The sequence below is a fragment of the Sus scrofa genome, chromosome 10, assembly GCF_000003025.6.
Source record: "Sus scrofa isolate TJ Tabasco breed Duroc chromosome 10, Sscrofa11.1, whole genome shotgun sequence".
NCBI lineage: Eukaryota > Metazoa > Chordata > Mammalia > Artiodactyla > Suidae > Sus > Sus scrofa.
The window spans coordinates 34050012-34068339 of NC_010452.4; the positions used below are offsets into that span (position 1 = coordinate 34050012).

Here is an 18328-nt window from a genome sequence, read left to right on the forward strand (position 1 = left end):
TGAGAGAATAGAAACTCTCCAAAAGCTTGCTTTAACTTTGATCTTTTGTCTGTCTTATACACCATTCCCCCAAAGACACAGACACACACACACAGAGACACAGACACACAGACACACAGGCACACACACAGACACACACACAGACACACAGACACACAGACACACACACACACACACACACACACACTTTAGCTTCTATGAGAAAGATCACAGGATAGAATACAATGCCACTGTTTAAAGTTCACTGGCTATTTCTACCAACTGGAATCTCTCCCTTTTCCCACCATGAGGTGGTAAAGCCAGTTTTGCTCCAGATTTCCAAGGCATAGATCTACCCTTAGGTCTTGAGAAAAGGGGGCTTGTTGTCAGAAAATGGCAGCTCTAGATAAGTAATTTCCTGTTTGTCTAGGCCCTGGACTCCCTTTTTAAAATCAGTCAATTGAGGCTGTAGCTGATCATGTTTTCTCTTCAATCTTAGGGATACAAAGACTCTTAGTAAAACTTAAGTTACTTAAAGAAAGCTTGGAGTTGCCTTTTTACAGGCCCTAGTCTATATAGTCTAGGAGCAGATGCTTGATTCTCTTCTGTCTATCTAGTCTAAGAGTCAGCCTTGGACTAGAGGCAGTTCTGCTGCGGACCCAGAAAAGGGTGGTCCAAGATGAGCCAGGGCAGGTGGAGGAGCAAAGGCCCTGCCTTCCTCTCATAATGTCTCTGCAGCTATACAGAGCTTGGGTAGTGGCTTCCAGTGTGGCAACCTGGACGGAGGTTTGCTGTGTCTGTCTGGAGAGATAGATATGTCTCAGATGTGTGGCACGACTTCCAGTCGGTTCTCATTCTGTTTCCTTTACCTAGACAGCTCTAGTGACTAAGACAGTGCCCAATATACAGCAGATCTGAAATAAAGCATGGCTAAACTTTTACAATTCTGAATACCATATTTTGTGGGTACTATAGTACATAAATTCATTTACCATATTTCCTGCAGTTTGGATTGGATCCTAGACTTTCATGAAAAATCTTAATATAAAAAGAAGAGAAGGAAGCCACCTGCAGCTGCATCACAGTTTTTCTCCAGGCCAGAAGCTTTCCTATAAACCATTTGATGAAGTAGCAGATGGCAAAGTTACAACCTTTGTGGCTCTAAGACTTAATAGAAACCACGATCAACTACAGTAATGGACTGTCTTGTAACCCGCATTGATGCTTTTATTATGCTCTGATGCGCTTGCCACTTGTTCTGCCTCTTTGTTAATTATGACCAAAATCCCCATCATTATATATTTTGAACGATAAATCTTTGGCCAATATCCTTTAGATATAATTTGTGTAACCGACTACCCTCTTTTGAGTATTACTTTAAGAACTGAAAAGGGGGAAGGAGATGACACTGACAAATCCAGGGCATTTCTGAATAAGCATGAATTGGATTATAATAGGCTGCAATGAGAGAGCAAGAGTGTGCTGGAAGACTTGATATTCAGCAGAGTTCATCTGGGTCCTGACAGTCAGGAATTCTGGGCTATGGACTCTCTCCATTAAAACTCCAAATTTATGCCCGTAATGGGCCGACTAAGGATTGATGTGATTATCGTCGTATCAGTGGAGGGATGTGATTATCACCTCATCTTCTTCAGGCTGATCTTTAGAACCCAAGAGCCACCTATTCCGTTTCTGTGGGACCCTGCCTGGATGTGGGCCCCCTCACATGTAAGGCGCGTGAATGAAAGCCCCTCTGGTAGAAGGTACCCGAGATTAATAGTAAAGCTTGTCTTTTGTCAGGTATTATAATCAGGAAGATGAAGGTTTCCTCTGTAACACAGTTTCTGCTTCTCCTTCCAAGATGCTGCAATTATAGGCCGGGACGGAGGATGAGAACATGAATAATGGAGGTGCCCAGCATTAGCACAACACTCCATTCATCACTGCCGAAGGGCAGAGTGGAGCCCTCAAAACAATCCTGGGAAGAGGGAAAGGGAGGGGAGTGCAGGTTCCTCAGGACCGTGATTTACCACCTCAGGAGCAGATGGGAGCGCCTCCACATTAGAAGGGGCCACATGTTTTGAACTCTAAAATCTATAATGATATTTGTAATGTGACCATTATGTGGGATTGATTCATCACACGCGACTGACATGTGGCTCTTTTCCAGGCGGGCATTCGATTTCACATGTGTGTGCTCTCTATTGGGGGGCCGTTTATATCCCTAACTTTGAGTTGAAACTGTTCTCAGACTCATCATTCACAGCAAAGCGGTTTCTTATTTATTACAGGTACTCTGTCCCCTCCTTTAATTGAGGCATGATTACATCACAACATTGGTTTGAGGTTTGTAGAGAAAGGCTGTGAACCTGATTTGTGTTTTTTTTCCAGTCAACGGAGGATATTCTGGAGAACAGAGGATTGAAGACCTCACATTTATTCAGGTTAGAATCAATGTGAAAGTCTTAACTTTGGAAAGCGTAAAGGCAATTTAATTTCAACTATGTCCCTGGTTAGGGACAGTGAGGTGAAATAGTACCCAATCTCCTGGGAGAGGCTGGTATGATTTTTGTGCCCTAATCAGGCTTCCTTGGGCTCAGGTGGTCCTAGGGAGCAGTAAGAAATCAAGAAGTCCCAGGGTCTTGGTCAACACTGTAAGACAGGGGATGTGGTCCTGACAGTGGGCAGAAAGAAGAGCTGTGACTAGGGGTCTACCAGATGGCCCAGAGCAGACCCCCAAGTCCATGGGCCACAGGAATGGGTCTAGGCATACCACCTTGAGATCTGGAATGGCTGCTCTACTTCCTGTCCCTGCCACATTGGACCTGGGCTGTACCTGGGAGGGGACGGGAAGGCAAAATCAGAGGAACAAGGTAGGGGTGACCTCCTGTGAAGTTTTTGCTGAAAGGCTCTGTTGTGGAACAATGCCCCAGAAATAGGAAGAAGGGGCTACTCTGACCAACTGACCAAGGATTAAAGAAGTCTGTGCCAGTGCAGGCAGTGGGGGATGGGAAAGGATGGAAAACTACAGAGAGTGAATTCTCCACCCTATCAAGAAGGACAAGACGCATCCTCAGATGGTGAGGGTTGCCCAGTGGCTGTCTCTGTACCTCGGGTGGGCTGGCACAGCTAAGACCCAGATCTGTCTCAATTCCTAGGCTCCTTAGTTATGTGCAGAGGCACACAAACCTGACTGGGGTGTCTTTCTGTCTTCTGTGTCCAGCTCAGGAGATTGTGGAAGATAGTTACCCAATAGGTGATTTTGTCTCACAGACTTAATGACTGCCAGCTTATTTTTCTTATTTTGGTTTCTTTGAGCTGGGAGGGTTAAAATGGTGAGAAAGCTAAGCATGGCAGCGCGAATGAAGGTAAATTAGGGCTAGAAAAAGCCTCATTTTCTGTTTACGAGAAGTCCTCTTTCCTTTCTGTTGTCTGCTGAGACCCAGAAGCTGCTCTTTTTGGTGGGCATGGAGCCTTTTGTTTCTTTTGGTTTCTGTGCTGTGTGACTCAGACCTGGATGGAGCTGAAACCTGACATAAAGCAGCAGCAATAGGCTGAGTCACATATGCTGTTTCTCAGGCTTCCCCTGATAGTACCTTGTTTGGAGAGAATTATAACTGAAAGGGAAACATATTCCCTCTGGCCAGAAACTTGGCTTAGAAATGCTTATTTGGAGAGGCTCTTTTCTGTTTGCCATTTAAATAAATCCACTGATATAAATCAATATTTGTGAGTATTAAGGAAGACCAAGTAAACAAAGCCCTACATATTTCTTGCAAACAGAACCACTGTTGAGGTTTCCGTGGGGGAACTGAGGAGTGGGATTGGGGATCATCATTTCCTGCACAGAGAAGATTAACTGTTTCATTAGTTTTAATGCAAATATATTTTTCTTTCAAAACAGTGATTAGTTGAATCTGGTCAAATTTGTGCCCCTTCTTAGACAGATGAAGCATCGAGACTATTAGGTACAAATAATAGCACTGGGAGTAGATTAGCTCTCATCTCATCTCCAGATAAATCTGGATAGAATTATAAAAAAGGAGAAAAGCAGCTCCCGACCTTCAGAAACTGGCAGCACACTTACAGGTTAAGTGTTCTCCTGTTGGACATAAACAATCTCATAGAACATTGACATGTTACTGTGCTGAAGTGAGAGAAAAAAACAAATGAGGGGACTCGAAACTTTTGCCGGTAAACAGACAAAAGCAAACCACAAAAATAGCAAATGTCCCCCCGTCTTAGCCAGTTGGAGTGACTATCACAGCCCTCAATTCATACCTTATAGATAAGATTTATGAAGAGTCTAGTCTAGACCGACCCTTCTTTCCTGATGGCATCTGTTCTATCGCAAAGTGCTCAGCCCTCCCCAGAGCACCTACCCCTTGCCCAGCTTCTAGAATGAATCCTTTCTCTTACTGAGCTGTCCCATGTCCCCATAGTGTGTGTCCTCCCTCACCGCAATAAGCCCAACTCTTTTAACTATAGGTGTGTTCCTGGTGATCTTTGGCTAGAAGATGTTGATACTATTCCCTGAGTTCTCAACAGCCAATCCCAGCATCCCTTCTTTCCTGGAAACAGAACCAAGATGTCCTGGAAACTGTCGTGTTCTCCAAGGAGGTCAGCCTCACTCTGAACCCAGGATGCCTAATGATTAGTCTTTGCAAATGTTAGCTTTAGGGATAGGCATGGGAACCAAATCTGGTCAGTGTGACCTGGGGGGAAATGGATTTATTGTGTTGTCTTTTACCACAAATACATATATATTTTTATTTTTAGTGATATTTATTATTTTCTTTCTAATTTTATAAGCAATACATATTCATTGCAGACATAGAACTACATAAAAGCCTAACTTAAAAATTAACAATCACTCTAATCCCCATCCCCCCAGAGGTCATCATCATTAGCATTTTGATGTATTTCCTTCCAGTGTCTACGTATTTTTTTAACTGAAATATAATTGACTTACATCACTATGTTAGTTCCAGTCACACAGCATAGCGATTTGGTGTTTCCGTACCTTAGAAAATGATCATCATGATATGTCTAGTTAACATCTGTCACCATGCAAAGATATTACAATATCATTGGCTATATCCCCCACACTGTACATTTCATTTCTGTGACTCACTTATTTTGTTAGTGGAAATTTGTACCTTTTAATCTCCCTGACCTATTTTACTCATTCCCCAACCCTCCTCCCCTCTAGCAACCACTGTTTGTTCTCTGTATCTGAGTCTATAATGTTTTGTTATGTTTGTTCATTTGTTTTGTTTTTTATTCAATTTTTATCTTTTATTTTTTAATTTTTAAATGATTTTTATTTTTTCCATTATAGCTGGTTTACATTGTTCTGTCAGTTTTCTACTGTATAGCAAAGTGACTCAGTCACACATACATATATACATTCTTTTTCTCACATTATCCTCCATCATGCTCCATCATAAGTGACAAGATATAGTTCCCAGTGATATACAGCAGGATCTCATTGCTTATCCAAAGGCAATAGTTTGCATGTATTAACCCCAGATTCCCAGTCCATCCCCCTTCTTCCCTCTCCCCCTTGGCAACCACAAGTCTGTTCTCCATGTCCATGAGTTTCTTTTCTGTGGGAAGGTTCATTTGTGCCTTATATTAGATTCCAGATATAAGTGATATCATATGGTATTTGTCTTTCTCTTTCTTACTTTCTTCACTCAGTGTGAGAGTCTCTAGTTCTATCCATGTTGCTGCAAATGGCATTATTTTGTTCTTTTTTATGGTTGAGTAGTATTCCATTGTGTATATATATCACATCCTCTTAATCCATTCATCTGTTGATGGACATTTATGTTGTTTCCATGTCTTGGCTATTTTGAATAGTGCTGCAATGAATATAGAGGTGCATGTATCTTCTGCAAGGAAAATTTTGTCTGGGTATATGCCCAAGAGTGTGATTGGTAGTTCTACATATAGTTTTCTAAGGTATTTCCATACTGTTCTTCATAGTGGTTGTGTGGTAGTTCTATGTATAGTTTTCTAAGGTATCTCTATACTGTTCTTCATAGTGGTTGTACCAATTTATATTCCAACCAGCAGTGTAGGAGGGTTCCCTTTTCTCCATACCCTCGCCAGCATTTGTTATTCATGGACTTATTAATGATGGCCATTCTGAGTGGTGTGAGGTGGTATCTCATAGTAATTTTGATTTGCATTTCTCTAAGAATCAGTGATGTGTGAGGTGGTATCTCATAGTAGTTTTGATTTGCATTTCTCTAATAATCAGTGATGTTGAACATTTTTTCATGTGCTTGTTGGCCCTCTGTATAGCTTCCTTGGAGAAATGTCTATTCAGGTCTTTTGCCCACTTTTCCATTGGGTTGTTGGCTTTTTTGCTGTTGAGTTATATGAGTTGTTTGTATATTTTAGAGATTAAGCCCTTGTCAGCTGCATCCTTTGAAACTATTTTCTCCCATTCTGTAAGTTGTCTTTTTGTTTTCTTTTTGGTTTCCTTTTCTGTGTAAAAGCTTGTCATTTTGATTAGGTCCCATTGGTTTATTTTTGCTTTTATTTCTGTTGCCTTGGGAGACTGAACTGAAAAAACATTTGTAAGGTTGATGTCAGAGAATGTCTTGTCTTTGTTCTCTTCTAGGAGTTTGATGGTGTCTTTAAGTGTTTAAGCCATTTTAAGTTTATTTTCATGCGTGGTGTGAGGGTATGTTCTAGTTTCACTGATTTACATGCAGCTATCCAGTTTTCCCAGCACCACTTGCTGAAAAGACTCTTTTCCCCATTTTATATTCTTGCCTCCTTTGTTGAAGAGTAATTATTTTTTAAAATTAAATTTTTTTTTGCCACATTCACGGCTTGTGGAAGTTACCAGGGCCAGGGATTGAACCTGAGCCACAGCAATGACAATACCAAATCCTTAACTGCTAAGCCACCAGGAAACTCCTGATTTGTGTTTTAGATTCCACATATAAATGATATCATTTGTCTTTCTCTGATTTATTTCACTTAGCATAATCCATGTTGTAACAAATGGCAAGATTTCATTTCTTTTTATGGCTCAGAAATACTATTTTTTTAACTCAGTGAATTTTATTACACTTATAGTTGTGCAATGACCATCACAAGGAAATACATATTTTTAATGAATATGTAACTTTTTAAAATGAATATATAACATTTAAATTGTTGAAAGTCCTTATTTTTTTTGGAAATCTAAAACACTTTACTTGGGAGTTCCCGTCGTGGTGCAGTGGTTAACGAATCTGACTAGGAACCATGAGGTTGTGGGTTCGATCCCTGCCCTTGCTCAGTGGGTTAAGGATCCGGTGTTGCCGTGAGCTGTGGTGTAGGTTGCAGATGCGGCTTGGATCCTGTGTTGCTGTGGCTCTGGTGTAGGCTGGCAGCTACAGCTCCGATTAGACCCCTAGCCTGGGAACCTCCATATGCTGTGGGAGCAGCCCAAGAAATGGCAAAAAGACAAAATAAAATAAAATAAAATAAAAATAAAAAAATAAAAAATAAAATACTTTACTTATGGCACAGGGTAGGACCTGAGAAACTTAGTGTGATTTTACCTTCTGCCTCTCCTACCATTAATTGCATCCTCAGATAATAAAACATAATATAATATTTTAGATCCACATTATTACTGCTTAATTTTTTATGTCCTGTAGCTTTTTTCAGGATTGTTTGTGTTGTATGTCTTGTTTGATTGAACATTTTCAAAATAATATATCTTTTTCCTTTCCTTTTTCCCTCACTTCATTCTTTCATTCTTTTCTTTTTTTCTCTCTCTCTTCCTTTTGTCTCTTTTCTCCTCCTTCTCCTACTTGTTATGTGGCTCACCAGCATTTCTTTATATTTTCTTTTTCTTTTCTTTCTTTCTTTCTTTCTTTCTTTTTTTTTTTTTTTGTCTTTTTGCCTTTTCTTGAGCTGCTCCTGTGGCATATGGAGGTTCCCAGGCTAGGGGTCGAATTGGAGCTGTAGCCACCAGCCTACGCCAGAGCCACAGCAATGCGGGATCCGAGCTGCGTCTGTGACCCACACCACAGCTCACGGCAACGCCGGATCATTAACCCGCTGAGCAAGGGCAGGGATCAAACTTGCAACCTCATGGTTCCTAGTCGGATTGGTTAACCACTGTGCCACGACGGGAACTACTAGATGTACTCTTTCAGCAGATATTTTCTTCACTTTAAAAAATTGAATTAGAGGAGTTCCCGTCATGGTGCAATGGAAGTGAATCCACCTAGGAACCATGAGGTTGCAAGTTCCATCCTTGGCCTTGCTCAGTGGTTTAAGGATCTGGTGTTGCTGTGAGCCGTGGTGTAGGTTGCAGATGTGGCTCGAATATGGCATTGCTGTGGCTGTGGCGTAGGCCAGCGGCTGCAGCTCTGCTTCAGCCCCTAGCCTGGGAAACTCCATATGCCTTGGGTGTGGCCCTAAAAAAAAAAAGAAGCAAAAGAAATTGAATTAGAAATTATAGCCAGGAGTTCCCACTGTTGCTCAGTGGGTTAAGAACCTAACATAGTGTCCATGAGGATGCAGGTTGGATTCCTGGCCTCGTTCAGGTGGTTATGGATCCGGTGTTGCTGCAAGCTGCAGTATAGGTTGCAGATGCAGCTCTGATCCAGTGTTGCTGTGGCTGTGGCATAGGCCAGCAGCTGCAGCTCTGATTCAACCCCTAACCTGGGAACCTCCATATGCCATAGGTATGGCCATGAAAAAAAAGTTATAGCCAAACATATGGGTGATTTAATAAAAAGGATTTTATGTGACTACAAACTGTGATATACATTCACGTGAAGGGTTTTGGTAGTGTATTAAAAGGTTGGCAGGTGAATGAGCAGTTACATGTTTTCACCTGAAATGCTTAACATATGTGTATTCATTTCCGATTTTTGCTGTGACAAATTACCAAAAATAGTGGCTTAAAACAGTACAAATTTATTATCTTACAAGGTCTGTAGTTCACAAGTCTGAAACAGGTCTTGCTGGGCTAAATTCAAAGTGTCAGCAGGGCACTTTCCTTCTGGAGGTTCTAGGAGAGAATCCAATCCCTTGCTTTTCCCATCTTTTAGAGGACTCCTACACTCCCCAGCTTGTAGCTCCATTCCACCATCTTCAAATACAGTAATATCAGACTGAATCCTTCTCAGGTTTTCAGCTCTCTGCTTGTTCCTCTTTAAGGACCCTTAGTGCATTGGGCCCTCCAGGCTAATCAAGGATGCTCTTCCTATGTTAAAACCATCTGATTAACAACCTTAATTCCATCTGCAATCTTAGTTCCTATTTGCCAATGCAATGTAGCGTGTTCACAGGTTCTGGGAGTTAGGATCAGGAGATGTTTTGGAGGCTATTGTTTTGTTTACTGTACTATATATTATTAATTCTTAAAATCTCTCCATATTTCTGTTCTTTTTAAAATGAACCCATGAATCTCTGGTCCTAATTGCATCACATAAGGGAATATGACAACTACCTTTGAGGTAGGATAATTACCTCATCTAGGTGAGCACCTTGGAAAATGTCAGGAAGTAGGAACCCAGTTTTTCTGGCTTTACTGGGAATACTTTTTGATCCCTCCCACTCAAGAGAACTAGAATACTGAAATGTGGGAGGCAGAAGAAACATTTAATTATAAAAATATATGAACAGGATCATCTCCTCATTGTTAGATGGGATGCTGCCCTATTCATGAATCACTGAAGGAAGCCAATTCTTCAGATCTACTCCATTGAATTTCATTTATTTAACACTGCAAAGGTCTGCTTCTTCCAATAATGGTAGTTACTCCCTCTTGCCCTTCCCCTTCCCCACCCCCTGCAAATAAAAAAAAAGGATACAAACAGAATTCCCTGGTGGCTCAGTGGGTTAAGGATCTGCATTGTCACTGCTGTGGCATGGGTTTGATCCTTGGCCCAGGAACTGCTGTATGCCACGGGTGAGGCCAAAAAGAAAAAGGATACTAACTTATCCTATTTAAAATACTTATTAGAGGATGGTTTTAAAGTAGATCAAGCAGAATTCAATGAATCATGGCATGAACAAGGTATCGAGGACATTGGTCCCCACTTTTATGCAGCTTTAGTGGAAAAGACACTCCATGAATGGCATTAAGCATCACAGTCCCTGGTAGAGGATTCAGGGAGGTGGTCAGGAGAAGCACACTTTAGGAGCACCTGTGAGACAGCTACCCTGTCTAAGAAGGGCCGATTGACACAGGGTCAGGAAGAGCTTCTGCTTGTGGAGGCCGATCCTGAGAATGTCTTATCAGATCTCATAGTCCTAACTGAATGTTCAGGTTGATGTGGCCTGGGTGCAATGGTTTACAGTGTAGTTTGGGGTTATATTGGTGTATGATATATGAGTGATATAAAGGTCAAAATATAATTAAAGCATCAAGTCCTTGGCTTGAAACTTCTTATCCCTCATAAAGACAGCTAAACAAGTCTTATCACTGGACATAAGTGCAATGGACATGCTTTATACAGGCAGGTATAGCTCCAGTAGAGAACAAAGCAGTACCTGCCTCAGTGAGGGCCAGTTTTCTCCTTTTTTTTTTTCCCTTTTTAGGGCTGTACCTGTGGCATATGGAAGTTCCCAGGCTAGGGGTCAAATTGGAGCTACAGTTGCCAGCCACAGCCATGGTCACAGCAATTCTGGATCTTAGCTGCATCTGTGGCCTACACTACAGCTCACGGCAATGCCAGATCCTTAACCCACCGAGCGAGGCCAGGGATTGAACCCTCATCCTCATGGATATTAGTTAGGTTATTAACCTGCTGAGCCACAACAGGAACTCCATTTGTCTCCTTCTCTGCAGTTTGTTCTTAAAAAGTCTTTGACCTCTTTATTCCAAACTTACCTCCTCCAAAACTGAAGAATAGTCTCCAGGAGCTCCTGGCTCCTGCACTAAAAGGATGGAATCTCATGGTCAGACTTCAGGTTGCCTAGAGTGTCCATGTTCTCTCAGGGCCTCAGGAGGCTGAGTGGCAACCTTGCCTTCCTCACTCTTGAGCAGCTTATCTTCTGAGTATCTGAACATCTCCTGGGTAAGAGACGAGTACCAGGTCAGTGCTAGAGGCCTGAAAAGACCAAGAAAAGAAAGCAGCTGCATTTATTTGAGGAACAGTGATGAACACTAGAAGCAGCACATGCTTTGTTACGAAGAGGTTAGTTATATAAACAGAAAATTATGTAGCATAGCAACAATATAAAAAATTAAAGGTAAACAGAATAAATGAAAAATAAGGCTCTTTTTATGAAGAATAACAAAAACAATACTTTCAGGAATTTAATTTCTTAGCTATGGCTCTCTGTGTCTCTTTTCCTTTCTCTCTTCTTTCTTCCCTCATTTTCCCTATCTCTTGACTGGCTGCTTTTATGAGAAAATTCCAGCTGCAAAGAATCCCCTCAAACCCTGAAGAGATTATTGTAGTATTCAGTTAGCAATACTGAGCTGTTTACCTGTTTTTCACATTAAGGTCTATTGTCTAGGCTCACTGAACCGGAGCAAACAGCAGTCGCATGGTTCAAGTGTTGGTGTAAGAGCAACAAAAGCTATGGAATACAAATTCTGATTGCCAGGGAGACTGCGTGTTCCAAGGTTTCATTCTGTCACTTGGAATCAAGACTACAGTCTATGCTTGGATAGTTCCCAGAGCCTCACAGGCAGCTCCCTCCTGGTGCTCTGGAGTCTAGCTGCAAATGGGAGGTGCATGCAGAGTATTCTCATGTCCATTTTTTCAGAATTTCTTAGGTGCCACACAAAACTTCATTCTTTCATCAGCCAAAACAAAACAACCCAAAAACTCCCTTGTTTTTTCAGGAAAATTACTTCCTTTTGGCCTCCCAGCATTGCACCAGACATCTGGATTTCAGTGTGGGCCCACTTGTTATTAATAAAACATATATCATGCTCACACGCGTATGGATTTCGTATCATTTTGGTTTACTGCGGAAGCAAAAGGCTGCCCTTGAATTACAGGCTTCATATGAAGTATGAAAGGTATGTTAATGACCTTTCCCTTAGTCACTTTTGTTTTGTTTTTTTTGCTTTGCTTTTTAGGGCCACACCATGGCATATGGAAGTTCCCAGGCTAGGAGTCGAATTCGAGCTACAGCTACTGGCCTACACCACAGCCACAGCAACTTGGGATCCAAGCCGCATCTGCAACCTACACCACATTTCATGTCAACACCAGATCCTTAATCCAATGAGCAAGGCCAGGGGTCGAACCCACAACCTCATGGGTCCTAGTCGTATTCGTTTCTGTTGCACCATGACAGGAACTCCCACTTAGTCAGTTTTCATATGGGCAAGGTTTGGTTTATGGTTTGGGAAATATTGAGAGTACTAGTTATGGTGATTTAAAATTTTTTTAATTAAAATATAGTTTATTTACAATGTTCCTTCAATTTCCACTGTATAGCAAAGTGATCCAGCCACCCATACAAACTTATTTTTATTTTCATTTTCCATCATGTTCTTACCCAAGAGACTAGATACAGTTCTTACCCAAGAGACTAGATACAGTTTCCTGTGCTGTACAGCAGGACCCCATCACCCATCTGTTCTAAATGTAACAGTCTACATCCACCAACCCCAAACTCCCCGTCAGGTTCCCTCTCTCCCTGATTCCCCCTGACAAATGCAAGCCTGCCCTCCTGTCCTCAATGTCTATGATCTGTTTCTGTTTTGTATACAGGTCATTTGCGCCATATTTTAGATTCCACATGTAAGTGATATCATATGGCGTTTGTCCTTCTCTTTCTAACTTCACTTAGCATGTGTCATTGGATTTTCTGCCTCTATTGAGATGATCATATCATTTTTATCTTTCAGTTTGTTGATGTGGTGTATCAGGTTGATAGATTTGCAGATTATGAAGAATCCTTGCAACCCTGGGATAAATCCTACTTGATCGTGGTGTATGAGCTTTTTAATACATATTTATATGTGATTTGCTAATATTTTATTGAAGATTTTTGCATCTATGTTCATCAGAGACATTGGCCTGTAATGTTCTTTTTTTTGTGTTATCTTTTGTTTTGGTATCAGGGTGATGGGGGCTTCATAGAATGAGCTTGGGCGTGTTCCTTCCTCTGCAAAGTTTTTGAGGAGCTTCAGAAGAAGAGGTATTAACTCTTCTCTGAATGTTTGATAGAATTCATAGTTATGGTGATTTTAAATGACACTTAGTGGTTTTCTGAGCAGGACCCATCTGGCAGATTGAAGATTTCAGCATATGAGTCATTGCATATTTGGTGTCACTTGATAGATTAGGACTGTAACTAGCATTCCCATCACTCAAAGGCCCTGGTTTTCTATTAGTCCATTGTGTTTGGCAGTAGGTCTCAGAGCAGATGTTTTCTTTTAGGCCTTGATACGTGTGCAGTAGGAGGAGCAAGGTAAATCTAGCCTTCCATGTGGATCTTCATGGTTCTTGGTCCAGATAAAAACAGACCAAGTACTTGTGGAAAGCAATGAGGATAAAGTTCATTTGAGTGAGTGAAAAATGAATACGTAAGCTATTACAGTAAAACTACAATAAAAAGGGTGATGGAATTCTCAGCAGGGGAAAGTTGATATTTTGGAAACTTTTGTCTGTGTTTCCATTTGATTTACCAGAAGGCTCCTTATCTTGCATGCATAGGATTTTATCACTCACGTGCCATTTCTCTGAATCTGGTACCCTTGGTGCCAAAACCACACAGAATGCATTTAAGATAGAGTCTGACCTGTGTTTAACAATCAAGTATTAGTTTATTTGAGAGTGCTCTCAATGCCATGACACAAGGCTCTCCTTATGGTCTTTGGTCACTTGTGTCATCTTATTTAAAAATTGACAGTCTGCATGAGCATATCTCTTGTTTAGCTATTCTTTTTTTTTTTTTTTTGTCTTTTGGGGCCGCACCAGTGGCATATGGAGGTTCTCAGGCTAGGGATCAAATTAGAGCTATAGCTACAACTGCCGGCCTACACCATAGCCACAGCAACGCAGGATCCAAGCCAAGTCTGCTACCTACACTATAGCTCACTGCAACACCAGATCCTTAACCCACTAAGCAAGGCCAGGGATCGAACCTCCATCCTCATGGATACCAGTCGGGTTTGTTAACCACTGAGCCATGACGGGAACTCCATTGTTTAGCTATTCCAATAGTCCTAAGAGGCAGTGAGTGCTGGTGGTAGTATTCTTTTGTGGTAAATTAGGGGTCTGTCATGACCTGTGAAGTCTCTGAAATTTTACCCTCTGTGCAAAGTGACAAGCTAGCCTGTTATGTTCTCTGGATACTGGCAGCAGACACAAATGAATTTACTTGCAGAACAGAAACAGACTCACAGATTTTTCAAACATACTATGGTTACCTAAGGGGACAGGTGGTGGGGGGAGGGATGGACTGGTGGTTGGGATTGGCATATGCACAATGAGGTATAGGGAATGACTGGCCAATGGGGATTTGCTGTTTAGCACAGAGACCTCTACCCAGTATTCTGTGATAATCTATGTGGGAAAAGAACCTGAAAAATAATGGATGTGTGTATATGTATAACTGAATCACTTTGTTGTACAGTGGAAATTATCACGACCTTGTAAATCAACTGTACTTCAGTAAAAGTTTAAAAAATGAAACAGCTACCACAACAAACAACAAACAACAAAACAAAAACCCCTTCTAGGTCAGAGACAAAGGCAGCACAGCAAACATCATGAGAATGATGTTGGCTTCATTTCTCCATCCCTCCCCCTCCCCGAGTCCCATGGGATGACAGAGATGGACCCAGACAGGTACTTCTTGCAGTGGGTTGTGTCACAGTAGAGGAATTTACTGTTCTTATAGTGAGCGAGAAGCAAACTTGCTCTTTGGGTGGCGGCATTACCTGATGCTTCAAAATTGCTTGTTGCAGAAACAACCTGAGAAAATGGCCCAGATAAAGAGCCCCCAGGGGCTTCCATTCTTGGCACAGCTAGAAAGAATGTGGAAGGTTATTCAGGGCCCATGGGGATCATTTCTCTCAAAAGTCAGGGCTGAGCGAATAATGCTCAAAGCCCAGGTTTTCTGATGCTAGATTCAGTGCTTTTTCATTAACGTTAATTATTGTTAATACGCTAATACCAAACTGAATACTAAACACCAATACCAATAATTTATGGAACATTAACCTTACATCAGAGACTGTGGGTGCTAATTTAGATACATTATCTCTTAATCTTGTCACATCCCTAGAGAGTAGGTACCATGTTCTCTTTTAAAAATTAAAAAAAAGGAGGCCCAATTAATTACGTTTCTGTGTTCACACAGATAGAAAATAGTAGACTCCAAAGCTCATACTGTTTTCAGAGGCCTAGATGGTCGCTTTTGTGGATATAAATTTCGTGGCACAAGAAATTCTCTATATCCAGCTGTTTGCTTCACAGCCTTGCCAATCCTTGAAACCTTCACTGTTAGAGATTTGGTCTTCTAATTTAAGAACCTGTTTCTTGGAAGGGGTAACAGTGTCACATCAGTCATTATATACTTTAGAACAGAAAAGTTGAAAAGGTGCTCTTTCATGTTCATAAATGTTGATGTAGTGGAGGGCAGACAAAATGTGAGGATATAGGTGTTGTTTTGGGAAGAGGAGGCCACAGCAAGGAGAGAGGTCCAAGATTGAAAGAAGGTTGTGCGAAAAATAGGAGCAGCGACCACCACAACATTTGGACAGCGTGCATTACACTTCAATTTGTTGTGTTAAATGGCTGTATGTTGACATGAAGAACCCACCAGGACTTGAAAATCACAATATAGCTGATTCTGACTGTTACAAATCTCTCCTAGTATAGAAGTAGCTCTATAGCCCCGTGGGTATGGGCTTTGGAGCTAGAGGGTCTGAGCTTAATCCTAACTCATCCAATTGCTTGTTTGTGGAATTAAAAAAAAAATGATACAAATGGGAGTTCCTATCATAGCTCAGTGGAAACAAACCCAGCTAGCATCCACAGGGACACGGATTCAATCCCTGGCCTTGCTCAGTGGCTTAAGGATCTGGCATTGCTGTGAGCTGTGATGTAGGTTGCAGACATGGCTCGGATCCTGCATTGCTGTGGCTGTGGTGCCAGTGGGCAGCTATTGCTCCCATTCAACACCTAGCCTGGAAACCATATGCCACAGGTGTGGCCCTAAAAAAGACAACAGCAAAAACAGTGATACAAATGCACTTATATGCAAAATAGAAATAGACCCACAGACATAGAAAAAAATAAATATATGGTTACCAAAGGGGAAAGAGGTGGGATAAGGGATAAACTAGGAGTTTGGGATTAACATATACACACTACTATATTTAAAATAGATAACCATATAAGACCTACTGTGTAACACAAGGAACATTACTCAATATTTTGTAATAACCTATAATGGAAAAGAATCTGAAAAAAAATGTATGTGTAACTGAATCACTTAACTCTACTGCAGAAACCAATACAATATTGTAAATGTTCTTTGTCGTTTTTTCCTTGCCATATTCATTTTAATTGAAATTTAAATATTAAGAACATTAAAACTTTGCCATATGTGGGAACATGTTTTTCCCTGTTTTGTTTTTTCTAGTGTGCAGAGGGAAGAAAAGAACACATTGAGAGAGAAGCAGGTGAGAGACGGTGCAGGCCTGGGAAGAGATAACAAGACTGCCTGTAAGATAGCTGTAATTCTTATCCCTATTATACAGATGAGGGAAAGGAAGCTTAGAGATCTGAAAAATTTGGAAATATCAGAGGCAGCCAGTAAATCTGTGGATTGCAGATTTCTCATGCCTGTAATAACTTTGAGGATAGTGATTGGAGAGGAGTGGGTCTGACATGATTAGATTTATCTTTATTTATTACTATATTGTATTATTATAGTAGATATAATTGCTAATATTTATTACTTTTTCTGTTTGAAAAACATCAATTAAAGAAAGTGTAGTGGGTGTAGTAAATACTTAAAACATGTCTGAATCCTGGTTTAATTGAAAAAATATGTATTTTGCCATCAGTGTGTGGAGTGTTTTGTAAATCTCAATTAGATCCTACTAGTTGGTGGTGCTGTTAGCACCCTCTATGTCCTTACTGATTGTATTTAATGGTTCTATTAAATGTTGAGAGAAGAGTGTTAAAATCTCCAATATAATTGTGGGTTTATCTATTTTTCCTTTTAGTTCTATCAGTTCTTGTTTTGCTTATTTCGAGCTCTGTTTTGGTGCATACATATTTAGAATTTCTCTCTTGGGTGGATTGACCCTTTATCATTATGTGATGTTCCAATTTGTCCCTGGTAATTTTCTTTGTTCTAAAGCCTACTTTTTATGATATTAATATAGACACTCTTGCTTTCTTTTGATTAATGCTTGATATATCTTTTTCTATCACTATGTTTCATCAGTTATAGTTGAGTGATTTTTTTTAAAAGAGCACAGGAGGTGGGTCATTTTTGTTGTTATCCATTCTGTCGCTCTTTTTTTTTTTTTCACCTTTAAATGTTTTACTGAAGTACAGTTGGTTTACAATGTGATAATTTCTGCATACAACAAAGTGATTCAGCACACTCAGAACCATTCCTTTTTTTTGGTCTTTTTAGGGCTGCATCCATGGCATATGGAAGTTCCCAAGCTAGGGGTTGAATTGGAGCTGTAGCTGCTGGCCTACACCACAGCCATGGCAACACCAAATCCAAGCCATGTCTGTGACCTACACCACAGCTCATTGGCAACGCTGGATCCTTAACGCACTAAGAGGTCAGGGATCGACCCATGTCCTCATGGATACTAGTTAGGTTCCTGTGCCACTGAGCCACTAGAGGAACTCCCTCCCTTCTTTTTGTTTTGTTTTGTTTTAAAGGGCTGCACCTGCAGCATGTGGAAGATCCCAGGCTAGAGGTTAAATTGGAGCTGTAGCTGCTGGCTTACACTACAGCCTCTTGTAGAGGAGGTATGTTGGCAATGAATTTCCTTAGTTTTGGTCTGAAAGATATTTGTTTTTCCTTCATTTTAGAAAGATATTTTTGCTGGATAAAACATTCTGGCTTGACAGTTTTTTTTTTCTGTCACCATTTAAATAGTATTGTCTTCTAACTTGGATATTTCTGGTAAGAAGTTTGCTGTAATTCTTATTTTCATTGCTCTGTATATAATGCTTCTTTTATCTCTGGCTATTTTTAAGAACTTCTTGTTGTCTTCGTTCTTAGAAGTTTGAATATGATAGGCCTATATTTAAAAAAATTACCATGCTTGCTGTTCTCTGAACTTCTTGAATATGCTGTTTCATAACTATCATTAATTTGGAAAATGCTTGTCCTTTATTTCTTCAAATATGTTCTTCTGGGCCTTTCT

At 40.7% G+C, this 18328-nt stretch overlaps 1 protein-coding gene across 1 annotated transcript in view; it reads left to right on the forward strand.

Moving 5' to 3' along the window:
• LOC110255598 (translation initiation factor IF-2-like) overlaps positions 1-17419 on the forward strand; it is a 66225-nt gene extending 48806 nt beyond the window's left edge. Inside the window, exon 3 of the mRNA XM_021064275.1 lies at positions 16570-17419. Coding sequence (XP_020919934.1) covers positions 16570-16816 — 247 coding nt within the window. The 3' untranslated portion in view covers positions 16817-17419. The remainder of the gene's footprint in view (positions 1-16569) is intronic.